This window comes from Monodon monoceros, unplaced genomic scaffold (genome assembly GCF_005190385.1).
Source record: "Monodon monoceros isolate NGI ecotype Baffin Bay Population unplaced genomic scaffold, NGI_Narwhal_1 Super_Scaffold_2, whole genome shotgun sequence".
Lineage (NCBI taxonomy): Eukaryota > Metazoa > Chordata > Mammalia > Artiodactyla > Monodontidae > Monodon > Monodon monoceros.
This window is the reverse complement of record NW_021703776.1, coordinates 13,542,757-13,566,568: the sequence shown is the minus strand read 5'-3', so window position 1 is coordinate 13,566,568 and position 23,812 is coordinate 13,542,757. Positions and strand designations below refer to the sequence as shown.

Sequence of the window (23,812 nt, the reverse complement as noted above, 5' to 3'; positions counted from 1 at the left end):
TCTGGGGAGGCGGGGGAGATGAAGAGGTGGATCAGGAATCCCTTTGAAAATCAAATGGCAAAATGCGCACAATGTTCATGCTCTGTTAGGAGAGTGGCAGACCTAGCGCAGTATATACAGCGCTTATTACTCCTAGGCACTTGGCCTGTTCTAAACATTCTTTGTCAATTATTTAATCTGCAAAGCTATCCCACGAGGCGTATACCATTATTACTCCCATTTCCTCTCAGGGAAATTGAGACTCAGGCCACAGTAAGGTCCTTGCCCCAGGCCCTTCAGTGAGTAGAAAGTGACACCAGGCCCGAGTACGCGGGCCTGGTGAGGCTGGCCCCAGTTGGCCCACTGTGGACCAAAGGGAGGGCATCTCTCTGCAAATTAGACCAGACAGTCCCCGACACTTTACTGCTACCTGCCGGAAAATGTCTTAGTACAGTCATTATAAAAACGTGAACGGCACTTTCTCTGGCTGTGCGTTGCCTAGCCATACTCAGCCGGAGAAAAGCTAGAGCTGCCGAGTATGGAGGTTGTGGCATGCTCAGTGAGATGTGGACCCCACCTAGAAGGTACTGCTAAACCTTCAGGTTCAAACTGGATGTTTAGGAATGTTACTCTGTCAGCAGGGGGCAGAATGGATTTTTCTATTTATTTATGGAACTTTGAAACTATAAGGAACTACAAGGATCCTTTTTGAATAAAAGGTTTTTCTCCTCAACTGTCTGTCTTTTGCTACTCAGAGTGGAAGAACTGAATTAGATGTGTCCACATATTTAATGGATTATTCATTTAATTCATTTCTCGGAATATTTGCTTCTGAGAAAAATGATAGAATTAGAACATTTGTAATAAAATATTTCTAATGTGCTGTGTGTGTTTGATGATACTGCTCCTGCATGACAATGGGGTGCCTGGGAACGAGAGTGAATTGTGTAGGAGCAGCGTCAGAGGGAGAATCTTCTTGGTTGAACAGGAGGCATGGACAGAGCTGAGGCTGAGGCCCATGGTGGGCCGGCCATGGCCTCATCTACGGCCACCTGAGTCCAGCACTGATGCCTTTGCTTGGTTGAGCTTATCCCCTGGACCAGACATAGCTTTGCTCTCATTCAACCTCCATCCTAAGCAGAGAAAAAGGACTTTCCTTTTCCCCTTCAGTGCTGCTATTAAGTTCTTCCATTTTGTCTTATGGTAAAACAAAGTAACACAATCATGCAAAACCAAACTCACATTTCTGGAAGCAGAATATGGGTCGGTGTGTATGTGTGTGCGATGCCAGACAGGTAAGATAGACAAGTGAGGCCTTAGTTTCATATTGTATAGTTTCAGACGTGATTAAACGTATGATTAAAATATTAAAAATGCCAACCAAGGACAATTCTTGCCTTAACAAACCTTCCTTCCTTCCTTCCTCCTTCTTCACAATCAATCAATCAATGAATCAATCAAAACACATTTCTTGAGAGCCTTTTTTTGTATCACACACGATATTGGCGCCCAGTATTGGGGATTCTGAGACATGTCTGTCTGCAAAGGACTCAAACATCTCAGCTGTAGAGTCTATTGCTTAAGTCTTTTGGAAAAGTAAGTGATTAACCAACCAAAAAACTGTCCTGATTTTATTGCATCTGTGATGCATGGCAAATATGTAACATGCGCGGACCTGTGAAACCCTTTCTTTAAGTACACTGAAGTCTCCATACAGAATTATCTATCTATCTATTTAATGTCTATTTAATGTACCTCTCTCTCTCTCTCTCTCTCTCTAAAGTACCTCTTAGAATTTTTAAGATGCTAGAAAGTACGTTTTTTAGGATAATGTAGGTTGTTTTTTCTTTGTAACTCCTTAGTAACTGTACATTCAAATCTCTAAATACAAGTCCTAAAAACAACAATCTGTGTTGTTTTCTGATTAAATTCTGATACCTATTTGAAGCCGTCAGATTATAAAGAATGTATGAATATAGGGTATGTGTATGCAATGTCGATACTGCTGTATAACCCCATTACCAAAAGACCAGATCTAGATGAGCCTGGATTGAACTCTTATTGATGCTTTTTCACAAAGGCAGCAGGAAATTGAATCGATGGTGCTATTAGGTTGTCAATATCAGTGTCTCCCTTTCTTCCCAGATAAGTATATGTGAAGCATCACACATACAGTCATTTTAACCTCTTGGGGGCAAAGGAACTATAGAGGTACAAGGTGATGAGCTAGATGATGTGTGTCTATCTGTACACTAGATTCTTTGTAGAAGTCCAGAACTCGCCGACTACTGTTTGATTGATTATGTTGTTGTTATTTCATCTTATGTTTTGCTTGTTTATTTGCTTGTTTGTGTTTAAATACAGCTGTGTCTGATGCTCTAATCTTTAATTGGAGTTGTCTGTAGACCATTAGCATAGTTAAGAGGATGTGGCACTCATGGTGGGACTTGGAGAAAGATAGAAACTCTTTCTATAGCAAGTGACAGGAGAGAAGGAGATTGTATGCTTAACTGAAGTTCAACAAACCTCAACAAAAAGACAAGAGACTCTTAAACTGTGCCCATGTGTACAAAATGAAATACCATCCTCTGACACCAAAGCAAATCAGATATTTTGCAATCTTTTTTAAATTAAATTAATTTATTTATTTACTTTTGGCTGTGTTGGGTCTTCGCTGCTGCGCATGGGTCTTCTCTAGTTGCAGTGAGTGGGGGCCACTCCTCGTTGTGGTGCGCGGGCTTCTCATTGCGGTGGCCTCCCTTGTTGCAAAGCAGGGGCTCCAGACGTGCAGGCTTTAGCAGTTGTGGCTCACGGGCTCTAGAACGCAGACTCAGTAGTTGAGGCGCACGGGCTTAGTTGCTCCGCGGCATGTGGGATCTTCCCGGACCCGGGCTCGAACCCATGTCCCCTGCATCGGCAGGGGGACCCTTAACCCCTGCGCCACCAGGGAAGCCCAGATATTTTGCAGTCTTTTTTTTTTTTTTTTTTCGGTACGCGGGCCTCTCACTGTTGTGGCCTCTCCCGTTGCGGAGCACAGGCTCTGGACACGCAGGCTCAGCAGCCATGGCTCACAGGCCCAGCCGCTCCGCGGCATGTGGGATCCTCCCAGACTGGGGCACGAACCCGTGTCCCCCGCATCGGCAGGCGGACTCTCAACCACTGCGCCACCAGGGAAGCCCTGCAATCTTATTTTATCCTTCCAAGATGGTTCTGGGCATTCATCTTAACTAACTATCCCCTAGATAAAATGTTGGGGATTGATGAAGGCAACAGTGTAAGTTGCCCAAGGCATCTTCTGAACAGGGGTTCTGGACTCTATTTCACTCTGTAAATGACCATGCCTACTCCCTAAGACACCGTGGGTCATCACCCAGTATAGTGGGTTATGTTGCAGTGGCCTAAGCCAGATTTTATTTGCACTATTACTGGGTTCTTTTTAGTGGTTGATGGCAGTCAGTAATGATTCGAGATGGGGGAGACCTTGCTACATTCCCAAAGCCTTCCTACCTGCTTATAATGAAATCAAGCTCTGAGACCAAAAGCTGCCATACATAACATAGTTATTAAATATCCCCAAATATTATTATCCCCCAAATTATTAATCATCCCAAAATAGTTTGTTCAACCTGTTTGTATGCTTGATAAAGTCATAGCTGTTTGTCATTTTGGGTGAACAGAGCACATCTGGTATGGAAGGTTCATTAAAGTAGGTGTGGCAAGGTTCTAGAAGCAAGATGAGTTTCCCTCACGGTCAGCAATAGGCAACTAGAACTCTCTGACCCAAAGATTGGACATGGGACAGTTTGGGGGTCAAACCTTAGGCCACTAGCCCCAAGAGCATAAGCAACAGGACTTTCTGGATTTTTAATATTCTCTGGTTCCACTCAAGGGTGGAGAACGTCTCCAAATATTTTAGCCAATACATATATCTTGAATATGACTAATGTAACCAAGTGAGAACTCATTTCTAACCTCCATTAATGCTGATCAACAATTTCACTCAAAATTAATATAAATTGTACTAATTAGCAGAATGTAGAGTGAGGGAGTGGGGACAGTGAACAGAGGTAGCTGTGGAATTTGTGGTGGCCAAGCCTGGAGTAGGGACTTTCTGATTAAACACCAGACCTGGAGCAGATAGATCTGTTGAGTGCAACTTTGCCCTACTCTGGCGCTTTGTGACCAAATGAATTGTTCCCTTGGATTTTTGAAGCCTGCCTGCCTGCCTGTCTTATTTATATTTTCCTCAAAGCTGTTCTGATTGCCTGCTTCATAGTTGGTTTGTATGTACATAAAAATATGCTGGACTGAGTTCAAGCTCAGTTTAGAGGGGCAAGGGTATTTCCATCGCGTAGCTGCCACCGGACACGGATGTTTTGCTGAGTTAATAATAATACTGTTTAAGCAGCTGACCGAGCCCAGGGTAGACCTCAGGGGTCTGAAAACCTTTTCTGTAAAGGGGCAGAGAGTAAGTATTTTGGTCTTTGAAGGCCATAAGACAGAATCTAGGCTGCCCTTAAGGAAGGGACATGACCTTGGAAAAGGCAGCTCCTGGGAAGGACTCGGGTGAGCCATCCTTAGCCAGCATTCCGGGCAGCTGGGAAATGAGTGCCTTGGTCCTAAAGCAGGGATCTAGGTAGCACATTGCAGCATCCACTATAGCGTACACTTCTGGTCCAATCTGAAGGCATGGAAAGAAAAACAACTCACAGTCCATTGGAAGCCTTAATGAGGGAAGAGGTGTGGTGAAAAATGGTCTCTCTGTGTAACACTTTCTACCTTTCAAAACATATTCACGTGCAGTATCTGTACATGACCTCGCTCAGGTCTCATATTTTTCCCTTGAGATATGTAAAGCCATGTTGGTACAGAATCCAAGAAGAAAGAGATGGTGATTCACCGCCAGTCATGCAGATGCTAAATCAGGGGATATCCATGAAGTCTCCTGAAGTTTCCTCAGTACTTCACTACTTCACTCTTGAAACCCAGCATTTATTTTGAGTTTTGAATGCCCTGCTTGATTTTCACAAATATTCATCTTCTTTATTTTGGGATGGGTTAAATAAAATGTTGGCCACACTAACTAAAAGTGGAGAGACGAGAAAGAAAAAACAGTTGTGAGTACTGGGTTGAAGTAGGCAACCTAGGTTGCGATCAGCATGTTGCTGAGAAAATCTATTGTGGGATTATCAAGGGTATACGTTTGAGTTTTGTAATTAAATTTATTGTAATGCAATTTTTTGTCTGTTGAGTATTTGCTAAAAATGTGGGATTTCCAGCTTTTCTCAAAACAGTTTTTGTTTGCAGTCTAGGAAGTGACATTTAAAATAAAATAATCAGTGGTGGGTAAATTTATGGTGTTTTTAATGTCTTGTGATCTTCATTAATTTTCAGAATTTTCAACTATATATATACATATACATATAAAGAAAAACATGTACACATATAAAGAAAAACATAAAAATAAGCTATGGTCTTATTTCCAAAAGTCAAATAGAATATCTTTTTAAAACTTATTGATAGAAGGAGGAAGTATTGCATAATACTTAGAAAAATTAGAAATTCTTTGTAACTTTTGGGGGAAAACATTCTTTGGTACATTAAATTTCATATTGAGAACTAACTGCATTAACCTTAATAATATTTGGTAATTGGTTAAAGAAAGGGAAAAATTGTTTTTTCTTTCCATGGCTAAGGTAACAGAATCCACACTTGAAGTTTCCTTTTCCCCAAACCTGCTAAGGTCAACTTTCTTCCTCTTCATTCATTTATGATTTTGATTTTTACTTCTCAGTGGGAGAAATTAAATATAAAATGTGATGCCGCCTTTGCATCTTAAATTGTCTGTAGGTAATTTGTTCCACTGATTCCTAAATTGAAATGTAGCATTTTAAGGGTGGGGGGAGGGAAACCCAATATACTTTTTTTTCTTTATAATGGATATAATTTTTCTATCGAATTCTAGAAATAGATCTGTTGAGTGCAACTTTGCCCTACTCTGGCGCTTTGTGACCAAATGAATTGTTCCCTTGGATTTTTGAAGCCTGCCTGCCTGCCTGTCTTATTTATATTTTCCTCAAAGCTGTTCTGATTGCCTGCTTCATAGTTGGTTTGTATGTACATAAAAATATGCTGGACTGAGTTCAAGCTCAGTTTAGAGGGGCGAGGGTATTTCTATCACGTGGCTGCCGCCGGACACGGATGTTTTGCTGAGTTAATAATAATCTCCCTATCTTTAGTTTCCCTGAGTATAAAATGAGAATGATTATGCTTACAAAAACTCTGTTGGTTAAATTATTGAAGGCCTTTAGCTGAATTATATCTTTGTTTATCTGGTATTATTTTTAACAGCCTGGTGAAAGCCCAAGTCGAATTCTTTCCTTTGCACAGTGCCCTATATCTGCTCTTCAAGTAAAGGTTTTACAACAGAAATACATGGGGACATCCTTATTTAAGAATTAAAGGGTATCAGAAATTAGCATACAAAGAGAGTATTTACAGTTAGTATATACTAAGCTGTGCATAACTGTATATGAATAAATGGTAAGGAATATTAATTAGGTAAAAGAATGTAAGAAGCACTGGACAGATATGTACTTGTTGAAGGCGTCTAGCCTATTATTATAGAATAGTTAAAAATTAGAACTGTAATTTACGTTAGCTGTAATCTAAGCAGGCACAGTCTAAAATGTTTCAAGAAGCACGAGATCCGTTAGATAATATACTGAACACTAAGGAAAAGGTCTTCCATGGTCAGATAATTGTGGGAAGTGCTACCTTAGGCAGAGTTGAATTGATTTCTTTCCTGGTAGACTTTTCTGCTGTATTTTCCGCGTGGGTATGATTACAAAAATCCTTTATTGTAGAATCTCTTTTAGGACAAATGTTCTGTGGAATGCACTTTGGAAAATACTGTTTTATTTTGACCCTTTCATTTTCCAGATGAGAAAACCGTAGGTGAGAGTGGTTAAGTGATTGCTAAGATTATGTAGAGCGTGACACTGTTTGATGTCCTCTCTACCATTCCCTGTCACCCCATGGATTTTACCTAAGCAGCGTCAGACAGAGAGGTGTTTTTTTTCTAGAGTCTGAAGAGAAGAAGATAGTATACACAGCATACTGTGGGAATTGGTTATCCAGGGTTTAACACCCTTCCCAGTCCATAATTCAAGTTCTGGGAAACCCCATGGGTTACCTAGTCCATGAGCCTCGGTTATTTTCACGCAGTAGAGGGTGCTGTATAAAAAGATGCTGATCCTTGGAAATGAGATCTACTGGGGTTCAAAATACAGCCTCACCACTTATTAGCTGTGGGGTACGTCACCTAACCTCTCTGAGTCTCAGTCCTTTTTCCCTAAAATGGGGTTAATACCTTGCATACTTTGAGTGACATTAAGTATATCTGAGGTGCCTATTTGGTAAAGGCATTCAATACATGCAATCTATTTTTATTTTTTAACAATGCACAAAGGAGGTTTAAATAATTGCTGTGTGGTCTGATGCTGACTGCAGTCCTTTCATTGTAGGACATGGTGAAAATTTTTGAGATTTTGCTAATGGAATCTACATCTCTTATTTCTTCTTTTTTTACTGTCTGGCTTCTTGGGTCTCTTATGACCCTTGTGAATTCCTGTATTGGCACATGCATCTCCTATTGCTTATACTTGACACTGTTCCATCTTGGACAAGTCCCTTTCTTCAGTCAGGGCCGATGAACAAACTGCAGAGAAGTTCCAACTTCCACCACTCTAGTTGTGACAATTTCAGATTTCCAAGTAAGCAGTCTTCACCCACTATTTTTTTGCCTGCACTAGCTCTTTCTGTTCCTATCTGCTGCTGCAGAAATCCTTGTACATGTGGAAGTTGTAGCTCTCTGACATTCCTGCAAGCACCCACGTCGGTGCACGTTGGAAATCCTTTCCTTACTCTGGGAGAAAGGATTTCACAGACTGACATCACGTTTGGCAGGGAGAAAACAACTTCCAAGCCAAGTGCTGCTTGAAAGAGGTACGCCCACCCCAGTCGCTTATAAGACTGTGCTCAGGGGTTACTGCTTGTGACGCAGTTTCAAATGGACCCCCCAGTGGCTATAGCTGTGCTTAAAAGCTGTCTGCTCTCTGCCTCTATGGGGCTTTGCTCTTTAACCATGTCATGCACATATATATGTGGCCTACAGCTGCATCATGGGAAAACGTAGAGCATTTTGTAAGATGAAAATCAAATGAGTACTTGGATGACAAACTCCTGAATTTTCAAAGCTCAGGTCACTGAGAGGCACTAGTTGGGAACCTAGCCGTGGATGAGGGTACCTAAAAGTAATTTAAAGAAGAAGAGCTAATGGTCAGTGAGTATACGCCATCTGCCAGTACATGCTTTGCACACATCAGCCACACTGAACATCTTAAAAGATTTAAGTGCACTTGAACTTAGCAGCTGCATTTCAGCTCCTCTGTGGGATTCGGGATTCAGTTTGACCATTCACAAATAAAGCAGGAATAGAATATCCTTTTCTTAAGTCTGCCCAGGTACTCACTGATACATGCATAACCATGTTTGGCTTATCACGAGGGTAGTGAATGTCATTGTAAACACAAGTTTACCATTAACACCATCTTCAAAAATGCTCCATTGAGCAGTGTGGCCACAGAGACTGGGTGTCTTAAAGGCATGAGTCACACCCGCTCCTTTAGATCAGAGAGATTGAGGACTCAACCTTTTATAAAGTAAAATAAATGCACTAGAATTTAAACCTGGTCCCTTTCCTTCATGTGAAGCTATGAGGTAAGGCAATGTTTCCTTTTCTACCTCACTCTGCTCTGCTTACCGAATCAGAAGACTCCAAACACGTGGTCTTTCTTAGATACATAGGAAAGAAATTGGGGGAAATTTGGAGACTTTTGTGTCTCCTTTCCCCTCTGCCTGCCCCATTCTCCTCCCCCCAACCCCCCATTTTCAAGCGCTCCAAACCTCCACCTCCAAACACAGTAAATGAAATGCTAATCTATCACCAGCAAATTTAGGCTGACAATACTGTGAATCGACCGTATTGATGACATTGATTACATTTCAAATATTTACACTACAGTGAGACAAGCCTAATTTATTCTCTAAAGAGTTCAAGGTAGGGCTCAACCGTTTCCAAGTGGGGGAGACAATGGAGAAATGTTTGTGGTTGCTATCTGCAATAATCTGATGCTGACAGAGAGTAGTATTTTATTTAGTAATTAACAGTGTAAAGGGGAGAGAAGCTGTCATGTTGGTTCTTAAGCTGGAGAATGTGATGAAAGATGATATCTGCGATCTCATCCTTTCTACTTGTTTAGGATTGTCAGGATGAGAAATGTCAGCATTATGAAAGCTCGGCTCTGCTCTTGATATGATAAAACCCTTCAAAAGCCAGTCTTCCTCCATCCCTCGTCCCCCTCCTTTCTCGCTCTCTCTCTCTGCACTTGCTTTTTATTTATCCTGTTTTGTTAGATGGCAGAAATATAATTCTTTTCTTTCTTCCTATTATAAGCCACCATTTTTGTTTTATTATATGTTTCACAACCCCTAATGCCCCACTGAAAATTACCTTGTTAAATGACAGTGTTTCAAAGCCATGAATCCTTTCCACCGTTCCCTCAGAGGTTTGAAACAGTCAACAGACTGTAAAGAATAAATAATAAAAAAGTATTGATTATTTTGATGACTGTGAGATTCAATTAAGTATTAATTTTGCCCTCCAGTGGACCTATCAAGGTATTCAAAAGGGAGGATTTGGCTCAGCTAAATGCGTGCTGAGTGCTTCAGACTTAAATAGGGAGAAAATGTGTTTACCTACAGTATTTGAAGAAGAAGTGCATTGATGCACAGAGTCCAATATTTAAGTGCTGTGCAAATTAAGCCCTGGTGACAGTGACATTGTTTTCCGTGGTATGAGTATTGACTAAAGAAGTGAATTTGATGACAGCTTAAACTATTTGTATTGATTAACATTTTCATAGATTATCATGTGTCATATCAAATTCACTTTTCAGGAATGAATACATTAAAAAAAAATAACCCCAGGCTTACCACAACCAATGTAATGATGGGACAAGACAGCATGCGGCCCTACCTGCCCCTGCGCTGGTCACCTGTCTCCTGCTCAGGAGCCATTTAAGCATGAACTTGGCAATAAATAGCTCCCAGAACACACAAAAGGGGCACTTCCGGCTTTTCTCTCCCTTCTGCCTCTGATACCTGTGCCACCGCAATAGCATGCGTCTTAAGTTTGCAAATGGAATAGAAGGCTGCCCTTGGAAAAATATTGCTGATCCTAAAATGCCCTCCTAACGAGCTGAAGATAAAGCAGATTTAAATTATTGGGGGGTAAAGTTTGCCTTTTCGGAGGTGATCTTTGACTTCTTTTTCTTTAATGCTCTGGGCATAGGATGCTCTAGGTATCCGAATTATTGAACAGAGTTTGTAAGTATTTTTCCAATTCCTTTCAAAAACTGTAAACCAATTTTCATCTCTTTTATTGTTTGCTTTCAAATGTTCATTTGATTTGGGGTCAGCTGCAGTCCCAAATCTGGGACCAGCGAAGTCAACTTCTAAGGGTGCTGCTAGAATTTACATAAGAAATCTCTTTCATTCCATTGAAAGCCTTTGGACGACTCTTTTCTCCCTGTCTCTTTTTTCTACTCTCGGGATAGGGTTTAATTGCTTCTCCCCCAGGGAGAGGGCTTCCTAAAATAGCCCTTGGGTCCTCCCTAGGGTGCTCCTTCCTTTGAGTCTGTTGCCGAAGTACAAACCCCGCACTTTCTTCTTTTTTTTTTTTCCTCTTCTTGCATTCAAGACAGCACAAGGTGTAAAAACATTTGCACAAAAGCACATCCCACAATTAAAGCTGTGTTGGTTAGGTTGCTTTCAAAGAAGTTTTTTCTTTTCTCTCTCTCTCTTTTTTTTTCCTCAGAAGCCTCCTGCATCTCTCTCATGCTAGTTGAGCTTTAATAGGGTGGGGAGGAATGGAGAACTCGGATCTGTAATAGCTCTTCACTTGACTGCAGCCAGCAATAACAGCGGGAGCAGTCAGAGATAAGAGAGAGGGGAGAGAGGGAGAGTCTGTGTGTGGAAGAGAGAGAGAAGAGGAGAGGGAGACAGAGGACACGCACACACTCAAGCAGCCACTTTTTTTTTTCCTCCCCTTCACTCTTTTCCCCCATCCTAGGATCCAATGATAGCTGGACAAGTCAGTAAGCCCTTGCTGTCAGTGCGGAGTGAGATGAATGCGGAGTTGGGAGGTGAGGACAAGGCTGCTACTTCAGACAGCGAGCTGAATGAGCCCCTGCTTGCGCCCGTGGGATCAAATGACAGCGAGGACACTCCCAGCAAGCTCTTCGGTAAGTCTGTCTAGGTCTTTCATTTCACTCCTACCATGATGTCCGGAAGAGCCATCCACGCCCTCACCCCCTCCTCTTTTTTTTTTTTTTCCTGTTGTTCATTCAATTTTCTTCTAAGTACCAAAGAGGACCTTGGCATCTTGGAGGGGCTGAACCACCCCAGCTGATGAAGCCAGCTGGCTGGGAGGGTGTCCTCCAAACTTTTCCCAACCAGGAACTTCCTCCTGCCCCTTTGCACTGGTCAGATATTGCTAGCGTCCCCGGGCTAGAGATCATGGGGAAAAAAAGAAGAGGAGAATCATCGTCAGGAAATCAGTTCCATTGTGAGAATTGGTTAACGTTTATTGAATAAATATCGACTCGGTTTCGGGTTGCTTCGCAGCCTTTTGTTAAGGGGAAGGAGAGTAAAGAGTTATTATCTGTAGTCAAAAGACCAGAGAGGGGAACTGAAAAATATCAATACCGGTCATTCTCTGCCAGGTAAACAAAGGTGGCTACGGGAAGGGCACAAAGACATAACATTTTGTGATCACAATTAGAATGAACATCTCTTTTTTTAAAAGGGTGATGAGGGAAGAAAATAGGTCCTTGGCATCCCTCGCCTCGGCCGCTCTCCTTTAACAGAGGTTTATAGCCTCATCCTAATGTAGAGGCAGCCCAGAACCTTTTTAGAAATCTTCGTTTCATAAACAAAACAAGAACAAGCAGAGTGCCACTCCAGCAAAGACATCTGTCATTCAAACAGAGGACACTCTGTAAGCCAACTCAAGCAACTGTGATCACTAATCAGAAAGGGGAGCAGGCTATGTTGAGGCGCGTGACTGAGTGATGGATGGTGATAGATGTCTCTGCTGGGAAAGCACTTTATGGGATAGAGTGACATTAGGTTTTCAGAACAGCTGTTCCTGAAACACTTGCTTTTAATTATTTCCAAGTGTTTATATACTTCTGACACTAAATATATATTATCTATACACATATATAACACATACTAACCTGTTTATACATACATATACTAACCTGATATATATACCTCAGAGATATATATGTATTGATCAGGCAGAGAACAGGTTAAAAGCTGTCAAGTGCCTGAACTGTAAAGAAACACAACATCATGGCATAGACTCCTTTATTAAGAAAGTCATTAATTCAGTTAAAAACATGAGCTTAAAAAATAACTATAGAAAAATGCAGCTTAGTTTGGCAACTCTAGGCCAGCTTCAACACAGGAGTGTTCCTCTGATTTTAAATACTCAGTCAAACACTAGAGGAGTATTGCAGAGAAACTTTCTGTATCAAATTTTCTGTTGGTAAAATACTGTTTTGTAGTTAAGAGTGTAGGAGATGCCAGTTTCAAGAAATTTTTTCAAATGACCCTTTCTTGCAAAAGCGGCAATTCCACTTCTGACATAAATTTTCCATACCTAGGCATTAAGGTTTCAGTATTTTTACTCTAAAGAAATATTTTGTTGTTGTCTGAGTTTTTATCTGTGTAAGAAGAGTTATGTCCTAAAACACTCATTTCATTTCAAGGGGTTAGTGAGAGAAGGCAGATAAAACTGTAAATTGCAGGAAGGCAGAAGCCATGCTCCAGCCTCTTTGATGTTGAAGATACTAATACTAAGCACTCTGACTTTTAAAAAGGAATCAATTGTGAATTCAACATAACTGAAGATAATGGATTATGTGTTCCTAAACTTTGCTTGCATTTTTTAAAAGTAAACGCTTTTTGTAGACTTTGACTTAAAACCTCAACTTGTTGTTGGTTTTTTTTTCAGATAAACCAATAGAAGGGTAATTAATTTGGCTTCTCAACATTTGTTTAGATTTTCCAATGTTGAAAATTGTCATAGATTAGTTATGTCACCTCTTACTGATTGGCATGTGTAGAGAAATACGCTTAAAAAAAATCCAAGGTTGGGGGCGGGTCAAAGAAATTTGAATTAAAAGTTCTTTGAAAATATATCTTAAGTGGAATCTTTACGGGGTAACCTAAGGAATCATAGTGTAGTTTAGAAATCTTAGCAGGTTTTAGAAGGTACTCATCTTTACTTTGGAATACTCACCTTCTGAGTTTGTGCGAGAGAATCCAGCAAAATCTACATCTTATATCTACTATTTCTTGTTTATTCACTTTTATTTGGTCTCTAGAGTGCTTTTTAAACACAATGTGAATATTTTCCAGTTTCCTATTAGGTTAAAAGAAATCAGTAGATGAACAGTTTTGAAAACTTAAGAAAAAAAATTGGAGACAATTTGAGAAAGATAGAATAGAAAGCAGCCCAGAAGGATGCTTTTTTTTTTTTTCTTTTTTACAAAATAAGCTGTGATTTTATTGTGACATTCTCATCGATGGAAAATTAACTGAATATTTATTCTGTCCATTTCATTTTACAGTAATCTTACCATTTATTATCTCATTGGTCTCTCAGGTTTCCTTAGCTACTGGTTCTATTATGCTCTCACCTTTTAATATTATTGGGACTTAGCATTAGGAACTCTAGTCTATGTAACTGGCTAAAACTTTCTAGTATAATTCTCAGAATTTTACTAGAAAGCAACTAGTTTACTACCAACTTTGGCAACACTTAATGGGTGGTAATTTAATGGATCATTATTTTACTTGACGTATGTTCAAGTTTTTTGTTTTCGTATATAGTTGTGATTATACTCTTCACTTGGTAATGAAGAATTATATTCTTCACGAATAACTGAGAGCATCCAGGTTTATCTCTAAACAGTGCTTTTCTAACATACTCTCACAAACCATCACTCTTACAGCATATTCATTGTATTTTTGAAAACTGAGCTTCTGGAGTGAAAGGAGCAGATTAAGACACATTTTTTTTGTATATCTTGGTCTGTTTACTTTTGTGGAGAGACATTTACCAGTGAGAGGAGACAAGAAGAGTTCCATTTTTTATTGTACACGAAATTTCAGTATAAATGGATTTCTTTGGAGTGTAGTCCCCCTTTTGTGTCTTGTTGAAATTAGCAGTCCAGAGGACGTCTGTTTCTCTCACAGTATGGCACCTTCAGCCCAAAACTACAGGAGGAAGGCTAATACAGATGCCCTCTATGGATAAACAAAGGAAATTCCATTTGTTTATAAACAAATAAAAAGGAACCATTGGGCCTTTTTATGCTTCTCCTTAAATTGCACCTCTGCACTTTACAGCATCCAAAGGGAAACACACTCTGCAGAATGTTTCAGTGTTCTGAGCAGTTCAGAATAGCAGAAGAAACCAGAAGCCATATGCCAGCCTAAAGAGGAAGTTCAGAAAAGGGCCCTTGTGTTTTATAAAGTAATTACATCAGAGGTAATGTTTTGCTTAACTTGAACAGCCATGGAAACTAAAGTACACTTAGGAGGGATGAATCCTCATTTCATTGAGAAATGTGTGGTTAGCTCGTTCTCTGTGATATCATTAAGTGGTACATTAGTTATTCTTGTAAAGCCTGTGGAATAACTCTTCCTTTTTCAGTTCCTGACTGTATTATGCAAAGCTCTGAGCCGTAGGAAACAGTATGGAGGAGAGTAGACTTGCACATCGGGAGGTATTATCAGAGAATCTGGTTCTGTGTCTCCCTGTGTTTCAGCTGCGTGATCAGATGAGTGATACCATGCAGGGCTGGTCATTTAATATGTGATGAGTGATGTACATATCGGAAACCACTCTCAAAACTGGCCTTTGGCAAACAGTCTCAAAGGGATGATGTTGCTGTGTTTCTCCAGTGACATTTATAGCACTCGTGTCAATGTGGTGCTTCAGTTTTAGTTATGCCCATCAAGAATTCAGTGTTCCATATTCAGTCAAGTTGGATGCTAAAATTCAAATGGTAGCATCAACAGCTTGGTGAGGAAAATGGCCCCAGAAAGGATAAAAATAATATATATCCCTAGAAAACATATCTGTACTAAAGTTTTCCCATGCAGTCTCAGCAGAAGAAGTGAGATCGTATAAAACATGCACTAAATATTTTCTCTCATATATATTTGAAATTCCAAAGATGATTTATTAACAGTCCTCCTCCTGGGAATATTTTTATTGTTTCAAGTTGAACCTCATGATTGCTTTTCTTCAAGTCCCAACTACCTTGGGTGTCTGGGTTAGTTTCTTAGTGGTACCACACTGCACGGGAACTGGGCACACAGCTGTAAAGCCTTGAGCTGAGACATAAACAAACAAACAAAAATACCGTTTATAAACCTTGTGCCTGAAATAAAAATTGGTGGTTGGTTTTCTCTTATGATATTGTGTTTCTCTGGGTTAAAAGAAATTGCATGCAATGATACCTGTAAGGGTGGGTATTTTCAACGTCATTTATCTGTGAACTATTGCAAAAGGGTTGAAAGTTGGGTCAGTGATTCTTAGCTAGAAAATGCAGTATCTGTAGGGTTTTTCTTTTCCTTCCCTTTCCGTTATCTTTCTCATAGAAACATGCATTAGAAGATTTTTTTTTTTAATTGCCATCCAGTTTGACTTGATTAGAATTTATGGCAGTGGAGTTGTTTCCAATGACAAAAGGATAAAGGACTAAATTGTCTGTCACCCCTTGAGGCAGTGGTCTCTGCAGGTCAGCGTGGAGGTCGTTGGTTGGGCGTTATAAGGACTGCACTTAGTGGTGAACCTGCCTCTTGCCTGTGCGTAAGTGGAGGCCTTCATTATAGCATCACTCACTCTCTTTATTACTTTATTTAAACATCTTTCAATGCCTTGATATTTGTAATATTCTGATAAAATATGCTGGGGCCAAGTAATCAGTAATGGGGCTTAAGCCCAAGAGGGTTTTAGCTGGGAGTTGATGAGGAAAATTCCCTAGAGAAATAGATTTACTGAAAATATGAACCATGTTTCTGGATCTTTTAAAGTTTCAATATTATAGCCATTGAAAATGCATACTATATTTTTCACTGAAGAGAGTGTGTTTTGTTAGAGAAACATTAAAACAGCATCTTTTAAAATCAACTAACTAATCCGAGTAATAGATTTGAGGCTAAACCAGTTATTTAAAAAAAAAAAAAAAAAGAAACCAGTAGAAACCTGTATTTGTGTAAGTAAATGAGATGCATGATAAGGTATTTGCCAAAAATCAATTATGGTTTCATACAAGCCCTTGTGGTGCTTCAAACAAGCCCTTGTGGTGCTGTTCTCTGACTACTGAGGGGGAAATGCACATTTAGAGACATTTCTTAACATTTAAGAAAATCTACTGCACCAAGGTATTTCTTTAAAAAGTCCAGTGTGTGTGTTTAGACAAATTTAGTGTTCCCCACTCCCAGAAAACATTGAGATACTGCACTGATAAATAAATCCACTTTAAATAGCATTAATGTGTAATCTTGGAAATAAAAATAAATTCTTATCAAATGGCAGTCATGTTCAAACTTAACACCATGTTCGTTACATTGAGCTGTGTTCATTTCTACGGGGCACTTTGATGGAGGGAAGTACACAATACATGACGTAAGATTCAGTGGGGACTTTCTCACTGCCTTCTTTTTCCATCTCTTTGCCATGCCTGGGGTACTCAGGTTAGACCTCTGTATAGAGAAGAAAGTTCTATATTGCAGTGTCTGAGGATGCTGCTACCTGGTAACACATTAGTGAATCAAAATGCTGATACAGATTTACACTTTTTCTTTGATTTTGATTGCTAGGATGCTTATATTTTGTTGTCCTTGTTGTTAAATGGTGCTGTAAAAAATCTGAAAGAAGACAAAGTATTAGAAATGACACTACTCTGTACCATCATCCCTTAAAATGATCCCATTGTAGTCTTTTTATCGTCTGGGATGTTTTAACTTAAAGGTTACGTGGCATCATAGTGTTTTTGTAGTTCGTCCAGCTCAGTTTATGTCATAATTAATAAACAGAGGTGCATTTCGGATTCAAGCTCCCAAGGCTCAGCCCTTAAGTAGATTGCTTTCTTTCCCAATTACCTGATTTAATGATAGAGTGAGCATTATTCTTTTTCAAGAATTGACCAAATAAATATTTTCCCCCACTTCAAAAATGAGATGTTAAGTGACTGTTGGCAGTGGACTTTGCTGGTTATTAGACAGTAAACAGATAATTTGTGAGAGAACAGTTATTTTCTTTGATTGGCGACCTTGCTGGTTTATGTTTGGGGATTAATAATACATCATTCACACATTAAAAAGAAAGTAGATGTGAAGGAGGAGGGGTAGAGGATGCAGTTCTGCCATGGGGCTGCTCCAGATTATCAGGGCCTTCCCTGGGAACGGGGGCGGTCAGAGGCGCCGGCACGCTTGCCCAAATATGCACCTGGCTCCACTTCACATGCTTCTTGATTTTCTTATGCTAAAGAAAAAGATAGCAAAGTGTTTATACCAAACTGGCACCCTGTCAGGGGGCAATCTGTGTAAAGTTTCCTGCTGTCAGGTTAATAAATTTTTAAAAAATATCCAAAGGCAGAGGTAGCTAGAGAAAGCTCATAGTAACAGTTGCCATTCTCCAGCAGATGGGTGGATGGGTTTTCTCTTTAACAGCCAACGTGGCTCTGGAATTTTCTCATTTGTTGTCTTCCTAGGTTCTATACTTCACTGGTGTTTTTGTTCAGCTTTCCTTTTATTAAAGCCATTTCAGTCTTACTTTTTAAATGTTTTCCCTTTTAAATTTACAATATCTTTTCTTTGAAAAGGAAATAGGTGAGCATACTTTGTTTCGAGATGGTATTTTACAGTTGCACATATACCTTATGCTAGAGTCTGAATGAGGTTCTAAATCTGTCAACACTGGGCTTTTCTTTGGGAATAGCTTCACGTAATGTTTATATTAAAATTCATTCATAAAGGAGTATTTGGGCTTTGGCAATATGGGGGCTTCTGATGAGGTGTGTTTATTAAGCCTGTTGACCTGACTCAATATTTTAAATGTAAACTCCCACCTTCTGCTTCTCAAAGTCAGAAGAAAATGTATCTAAAAAAATGATACAGGGCTTCCCTGGTGGTGCAGTGGTTGAGAGTCTGCCTGCCGATGCAGGGGACACAGGTTCGTGCCCCGGTCCGGGAAGATCCCACATGCCGCAGAGCAGCTGGGCCCGTGAGCCATGCCGCTGAGCCTGCGCGTCCGGAGCCTGTGCTCCGCAACGGGAAAGGCCACAACAGTGACAGGCCTGCGTACCGCAAAAAAAAAAAAAAAAAAAAAAAAATGATACAAGTTAATTTATTTACAAAAGAGAAATAGACTCACAGACATAGAAAACAAACTTATGATCACCAAAGGGGATAGCGGGAGGTGGGGGGGAGATAAATTAGGAGTTTGGGATTAACATATACACACTACTATATATAAAGTAGATAAACAGCAAGGACCTACTGTAGAGCACAGGGAACTATACTCAATATCTTGTAATAACCTATAATGGAAAATAATCTGAAAAATTATATATGTACATATATATGTAACTGAATCACTTTGCTATACACTTGAAACAAACACAACATTGTAAATTAACTATACTCCAATAAAAAAAAATAACTGATATAAAAAAAAGATAGTCCACCTGAAAAATAGTCAGATTTCATACAAATATGAAACAAGGGCACACTAGTTTGGTGACATCTCACTCTATGTTGTGGCAATATTGTGAGCTATGAAACATGGACTGTCTTTAATGCGAACACAGAGGTCAGGAAAAAATAACACTGAACTGCTTTTGGTTGAAGAAAGTTTGTCATTCTCAGAGAAATGGAAATTAACTTTTTGGGTAAGTGTTCAGAAATCATTTTGAAAAACTACCTAGTCAAGGCACACAGCTGCTAACTAGCTGCTAACATCCCTTTTTAACTGTTAACTGATACGTAAAAAAATCCTAGATGTTAGATGAATGTCTGTACTTCATCTGAGGATTTAAAAGAAAATCCAGGCTCCAACTTTTCTTAGTCAAAGAGCTTTTAAGGTCCTAGAGTGGCAAGAACATACTGTTTTTTATTTTCATTAAAAACTGAGCTACCTGGAACAACGTAACTAATACAGTCTGAGTCCCTTTTATTAGAGGACTGCACTGCCATCAAACCTATTTGAAAATATGAGAAAAATGATCAGATTACAATTGGAGAAACTAAGTAACATCATTACATAACTAAATACATTACATATACTAAATTCTTAAGAGGTTTGTCGTGCTGAAGACCATTTGAAAATGGGATTCTGTAATGAAACCTGCATTCCTTAAGATGGTGAATAATTAAAATAAAACCTGTTAATTTAGCCTGAGAATGAGGTAGAATATTAAGATATTTTTAGGACACTTATCATGTACCAATGATACCCGACATGAAACAATTCAACAATTTAATGAATGTATTTGTCCTGCTAGACATTGTTTGGTATTTGTAGTTTTCTGAGCATTTCTTCTTTGGCTGTGAAATAATCGTATTTTCCAGATTGGTGTACTTTCCAAATATCTTGTGTTATTTTCATTTCATCCTATTAATGAGAAAAAAAAACCAATTGTGATAAAAGTTTGTGAAAGCCAAGAAACCCATATTTAAAGATTAGTATTAATACAGTGTTTTAAAATAACAATGCACATTTTCCATTTTCTTATCACTTCCATACTTTATTTTTGTTTTCCTGTATTTTCTTTCTTAGGCACTGTGAATGCACAGTGAATAAATGTAGCACTACCCACGTAAAACGTGTGTCTACTGTGTGTTCATATTTTCTCCTGTGTTCATGTGACACTTCAAATTGTCTTGCTAAATTTGTTGTATGAATGTATTTTCTCTATCATAAAATTAAAGAAGTCTAATTTATAATAATAAGCTTTTAGTTCACTCTATCCATCCATCACTTAAATATACTTCTCCTGTACCTATGTATATTTTAAAAAATAGTTTCCAGATAAACTTAATAAAATTAATAGCTTGTCAATAAAGGACAACTAGTTATATTATAGTATTGCTTCAGGCATAGTTGGGCTTAATCCAAGTTCCAGTATCTTCTTTGAAGCTGCTATTCACTGAGCAGAGGAGACAACAGGATTTCTCAGAAATTGTACAGTTTAATTCAGTAAAGAGATTTGGGGTTTTCTGCACAGTTTGATTTATATGGAATAGATATACATTTTTAAAACATACAAAACTTGCCCATGCTAAAGAAGATGCTAAATTTTGGGAACTTAAATATTTGTCTACTTGTGGGATATGCATACATTACAATATAAACATTTCTTTTTCTTTTTTTAAGTAAAAGGCATTGGTGCAAGAGTTAGTAAGCGTAATTTTGGTTACACATTCCTGTAAGAATTCCATGTGCCTAAATATACATTTACATATACACATATCAAGATAGGCTGGATGGTTGATATGATTAAAAAAAATCATTTTTGAAACATTTGCTGTTAAAATAGTGTGGTGTAATTAATCTCCTTTTGCAGTTCTTGATGGCCATATATGTGGTGATTTGTCTTTTACTATCAATATGGCAGGATTTATTTAGATAAATTAATGGTTTGGGGTTATTGCACATCGCTGTTAAGGTAGAAGAGCTAAAGGATTAATTTGATTTAAAAATGCAAACATTTGAAGCTACTTAAAAAGCATGAAAAATTATTATTGCAGAGTGAATTTTTGCCAAAACCAACTGAAGGTAGAAGAAAATTAAAAAATCAAATAGAAAAACACATTTTCCTGTATTAAAAAATGTATAGACGCAGAAGTGGTCTATGGGGTGAAATGCCCTTTTACAAACCTGCATTTTTTTCCTTAGTATATCTAATTTCTTTTAGCAAAATAGAAATATGTCCAAAAGGAAATATCCAGTTTTCAAAATGAGAAGCCTGAAAGGAATATCAAATAAAGCTAACATTTTAACGGCTCCATTTAATTTATATACTGCACTGTTATGTACGCATGGGTAAATATTCAGAATAGGGATCATCTTGATTATGTGGGAAAACTTTCACACACTTTTGGGAAGAAACGTACATCATTGTTTTGGGTGTAGATTGGCTCATCTTATTCTGACTTCTAAAATTAAGGCAAGTTTTATTCTTAAGAGATACCTAAGGAATTGTTCAAATTTTCAGGTATACTGGTCTATTTCTTTGCTTTAGTTTGGGATCTTTACTTCTCCCATTATATTCCACGCTCATAGTAATTCCGTAACAATCCAATAGGAATCTGCTGGCAATCAGAAAAGTGTTAAAACTAAGCATCGCTTTAAAAGGGATTGATGTCTACAGCTGCCTGCTTAAAAAACAAAAAACAAAAACTGGTCAGATTGGAGATTGCTGATGGCATTGAGATGGTTGTACTAGCCTAGGATGGTAGCTACCCATCTTGGCATCTGTAGTGTATCAATATGTTTTTATAATGATGCAATAATCTGAACCCTGTAACAGCTTATGGTCCTTCTGAGAATTCTTATGGATTCTTAGAGTGACAGAGGTCTGAGAAAAGATCTTGAAAGCTTTCACAAAATCTGGCTCGGTGACAGAAAGCTAGCATGAGTGTGATTTAGCTGCTAAGGAATCCTATTGACTGGGAACATCATTAAACTTTTAAGTTAAAACTAAACCCACAAGACAAATGGTAGATATGAAGGGTGAAGGGTACCCAGAAGGATGGCAGAAATTAAAAAGTACTGAAGGGTCTGAGATAAAAGGCAAAATTCAGCAAGCTCAATGCTGATCTGCATATCCTACTTAGAAAAAGGATTTTTGTTTGTATACTGTTCTGAGTAGTGCCATGTGCCCTGGAAATTGGCATGAGTGCATTCTGGAATCTATCAGACTTTGTGGTTGCTTTTTTTATTTTCCCTGGCTATTTTTAGTCCATGATAAATAAGGAACTTGAATTTTGAATCTAGGACCCGTGAGATATAAAACCAGAAGCAGCAGGAAATAACCATGACGAGTAACTTCACATCAGTATATGCCCACAGACACCAATCTACTCAACATTGGTAATACCGCTAATTTCTCTGGGCTTTTTAAAATACACTTCCACAGGAGCTCTCAAAACCCATAAAAGTGTGGCATGTAAAGTAAATTGTTTGTCACTTGCCGACGACCTGCCATATTTATTGTCAGGAGAAATGGACATTCGTTGGGAGAGCAGTTGTTAAAGGCCAAACAATTTTTAAAGATAGCAAAGATACGTGAGGGTTTTCCTTTTTCTAACAATGAGCCACCCCTTCAGACATCAAAAGACAAGATAATAAGACACTTCAAGCACAATTCAAGATTATATTCAACATCTAAAGGCTCATCTCTTGTCAGTTTGCATTTACCCTCTCAGGGATGTGATGCTTCTATCATCTTTCTGTCAAGAGGAGTCTGGCAGAAGAGGCGAGAGCTCTTATTTCACACACTTAGGGTTTTTTATCAAATAGCCCACACTCGTTCTGATTCAGCCAAAATGGGGGGATAATTTGAAGAAGGTCATGCACAAGCACAAAAACCTCATATTGATTTGTGAGATTAGAAGGCATTAAAATTGCACGTTTCTGTTAGTTGTCGAGATGTTTTGTCAGTTTATTTGGTAATACACTTTTGCAGCCTGGAAAAAAAAGATGACTTAAAATTTTCAAATAGATGGCTGAAAGCTAAAATTGTTTCCTTTAATGTGACCATATTTGAACATTTAACAAGTGAACGTAAAAATCATTTAATGCTTTTAGTTTAACAATATTTGAAATTAGCTTTATAATGAAATACTTCATGCAATGTAAAAGCAAAATAGCACAATTGTACCTATCAGAGGAAAGAAATATATGTATGAAATCAGTTTTTAAACACTTTAAAAATTGATTTCGTGTATTTAATATATAGGTAAAAGGTGATGACATTTTCAATATAAATGTAATTATGAGGTTATTTTACAACGGTTATCAAATTTTTAACATTTTGTACTCTTTGAAATTACAGTGCCATTATATTTGTCATTTTATGCCATTCTTACTATATGTGCCCTTTTCCAGAGAGGGTACTAAAGAATAAATAAAGGAGTTTTAAAGTTATTATTATTATTCCCTGTCAAAATTCATCACATTTCCTCCTTAGCTCTCTGACAGTCACAAGGCCATACAAAGAAACATTCTAGTTTTATTTTTTCCTGGTGAGTGGGACAGGAGCAGGTCTATAGGAGTTAGAAGAACCAGCTTTTCCTCTCAAAATATAACAACTGATGAAAATAAAACCATGATATCCTGGGATCATTTCTATATTGGATCTTTGAAATTACTTTTCCTAGGAATATTCATCAACTCTATGTGTCTCCATTTCTTATGTTTCTCTTCTTTGCAGTAAGTGTTTTGAAACCGACTTTCTTACTTTTGTGCTACTTTCACATATCAAAACAAAGGAGGTGTACCTATATACCATGTAATTACGGCATGGTGTAATAGAAATGAAATGCATAATTTGTCCTATTTCTTACATAGGTCTTTTCTATATTATACAGTTTATGCATTTTACATTCAACTAAGTGAATT

At 38.4% G+C, this 23,812-nt stretch overlaps 1 protein-coding gene across 2 annotated transcripts in view; it reads left to right on the top strand.

Moving 5' to 3' along the window:
* The first annotated feature begins 11,179 nt into the window (after nt 1-11,179).
* Nucleotides 11,180-23,812, top strand: part of POU6F2 (POU class 6 homeobox 2) — a 360,760-nt gene continuing 348,127 nt past the window's right edge. For both annotated transcript variants that reach the window (XM_029234024.1, XM_029234025.1), the window contains exon 1: nt 11,180-11,345. In XM_029234024.1, the coding sequence (XP_029089857.1) occupies nt 11,180-11,345 (166 nt within the window). The remainder of the gene's footprint in view (nt 11,346-23,812) is intronic.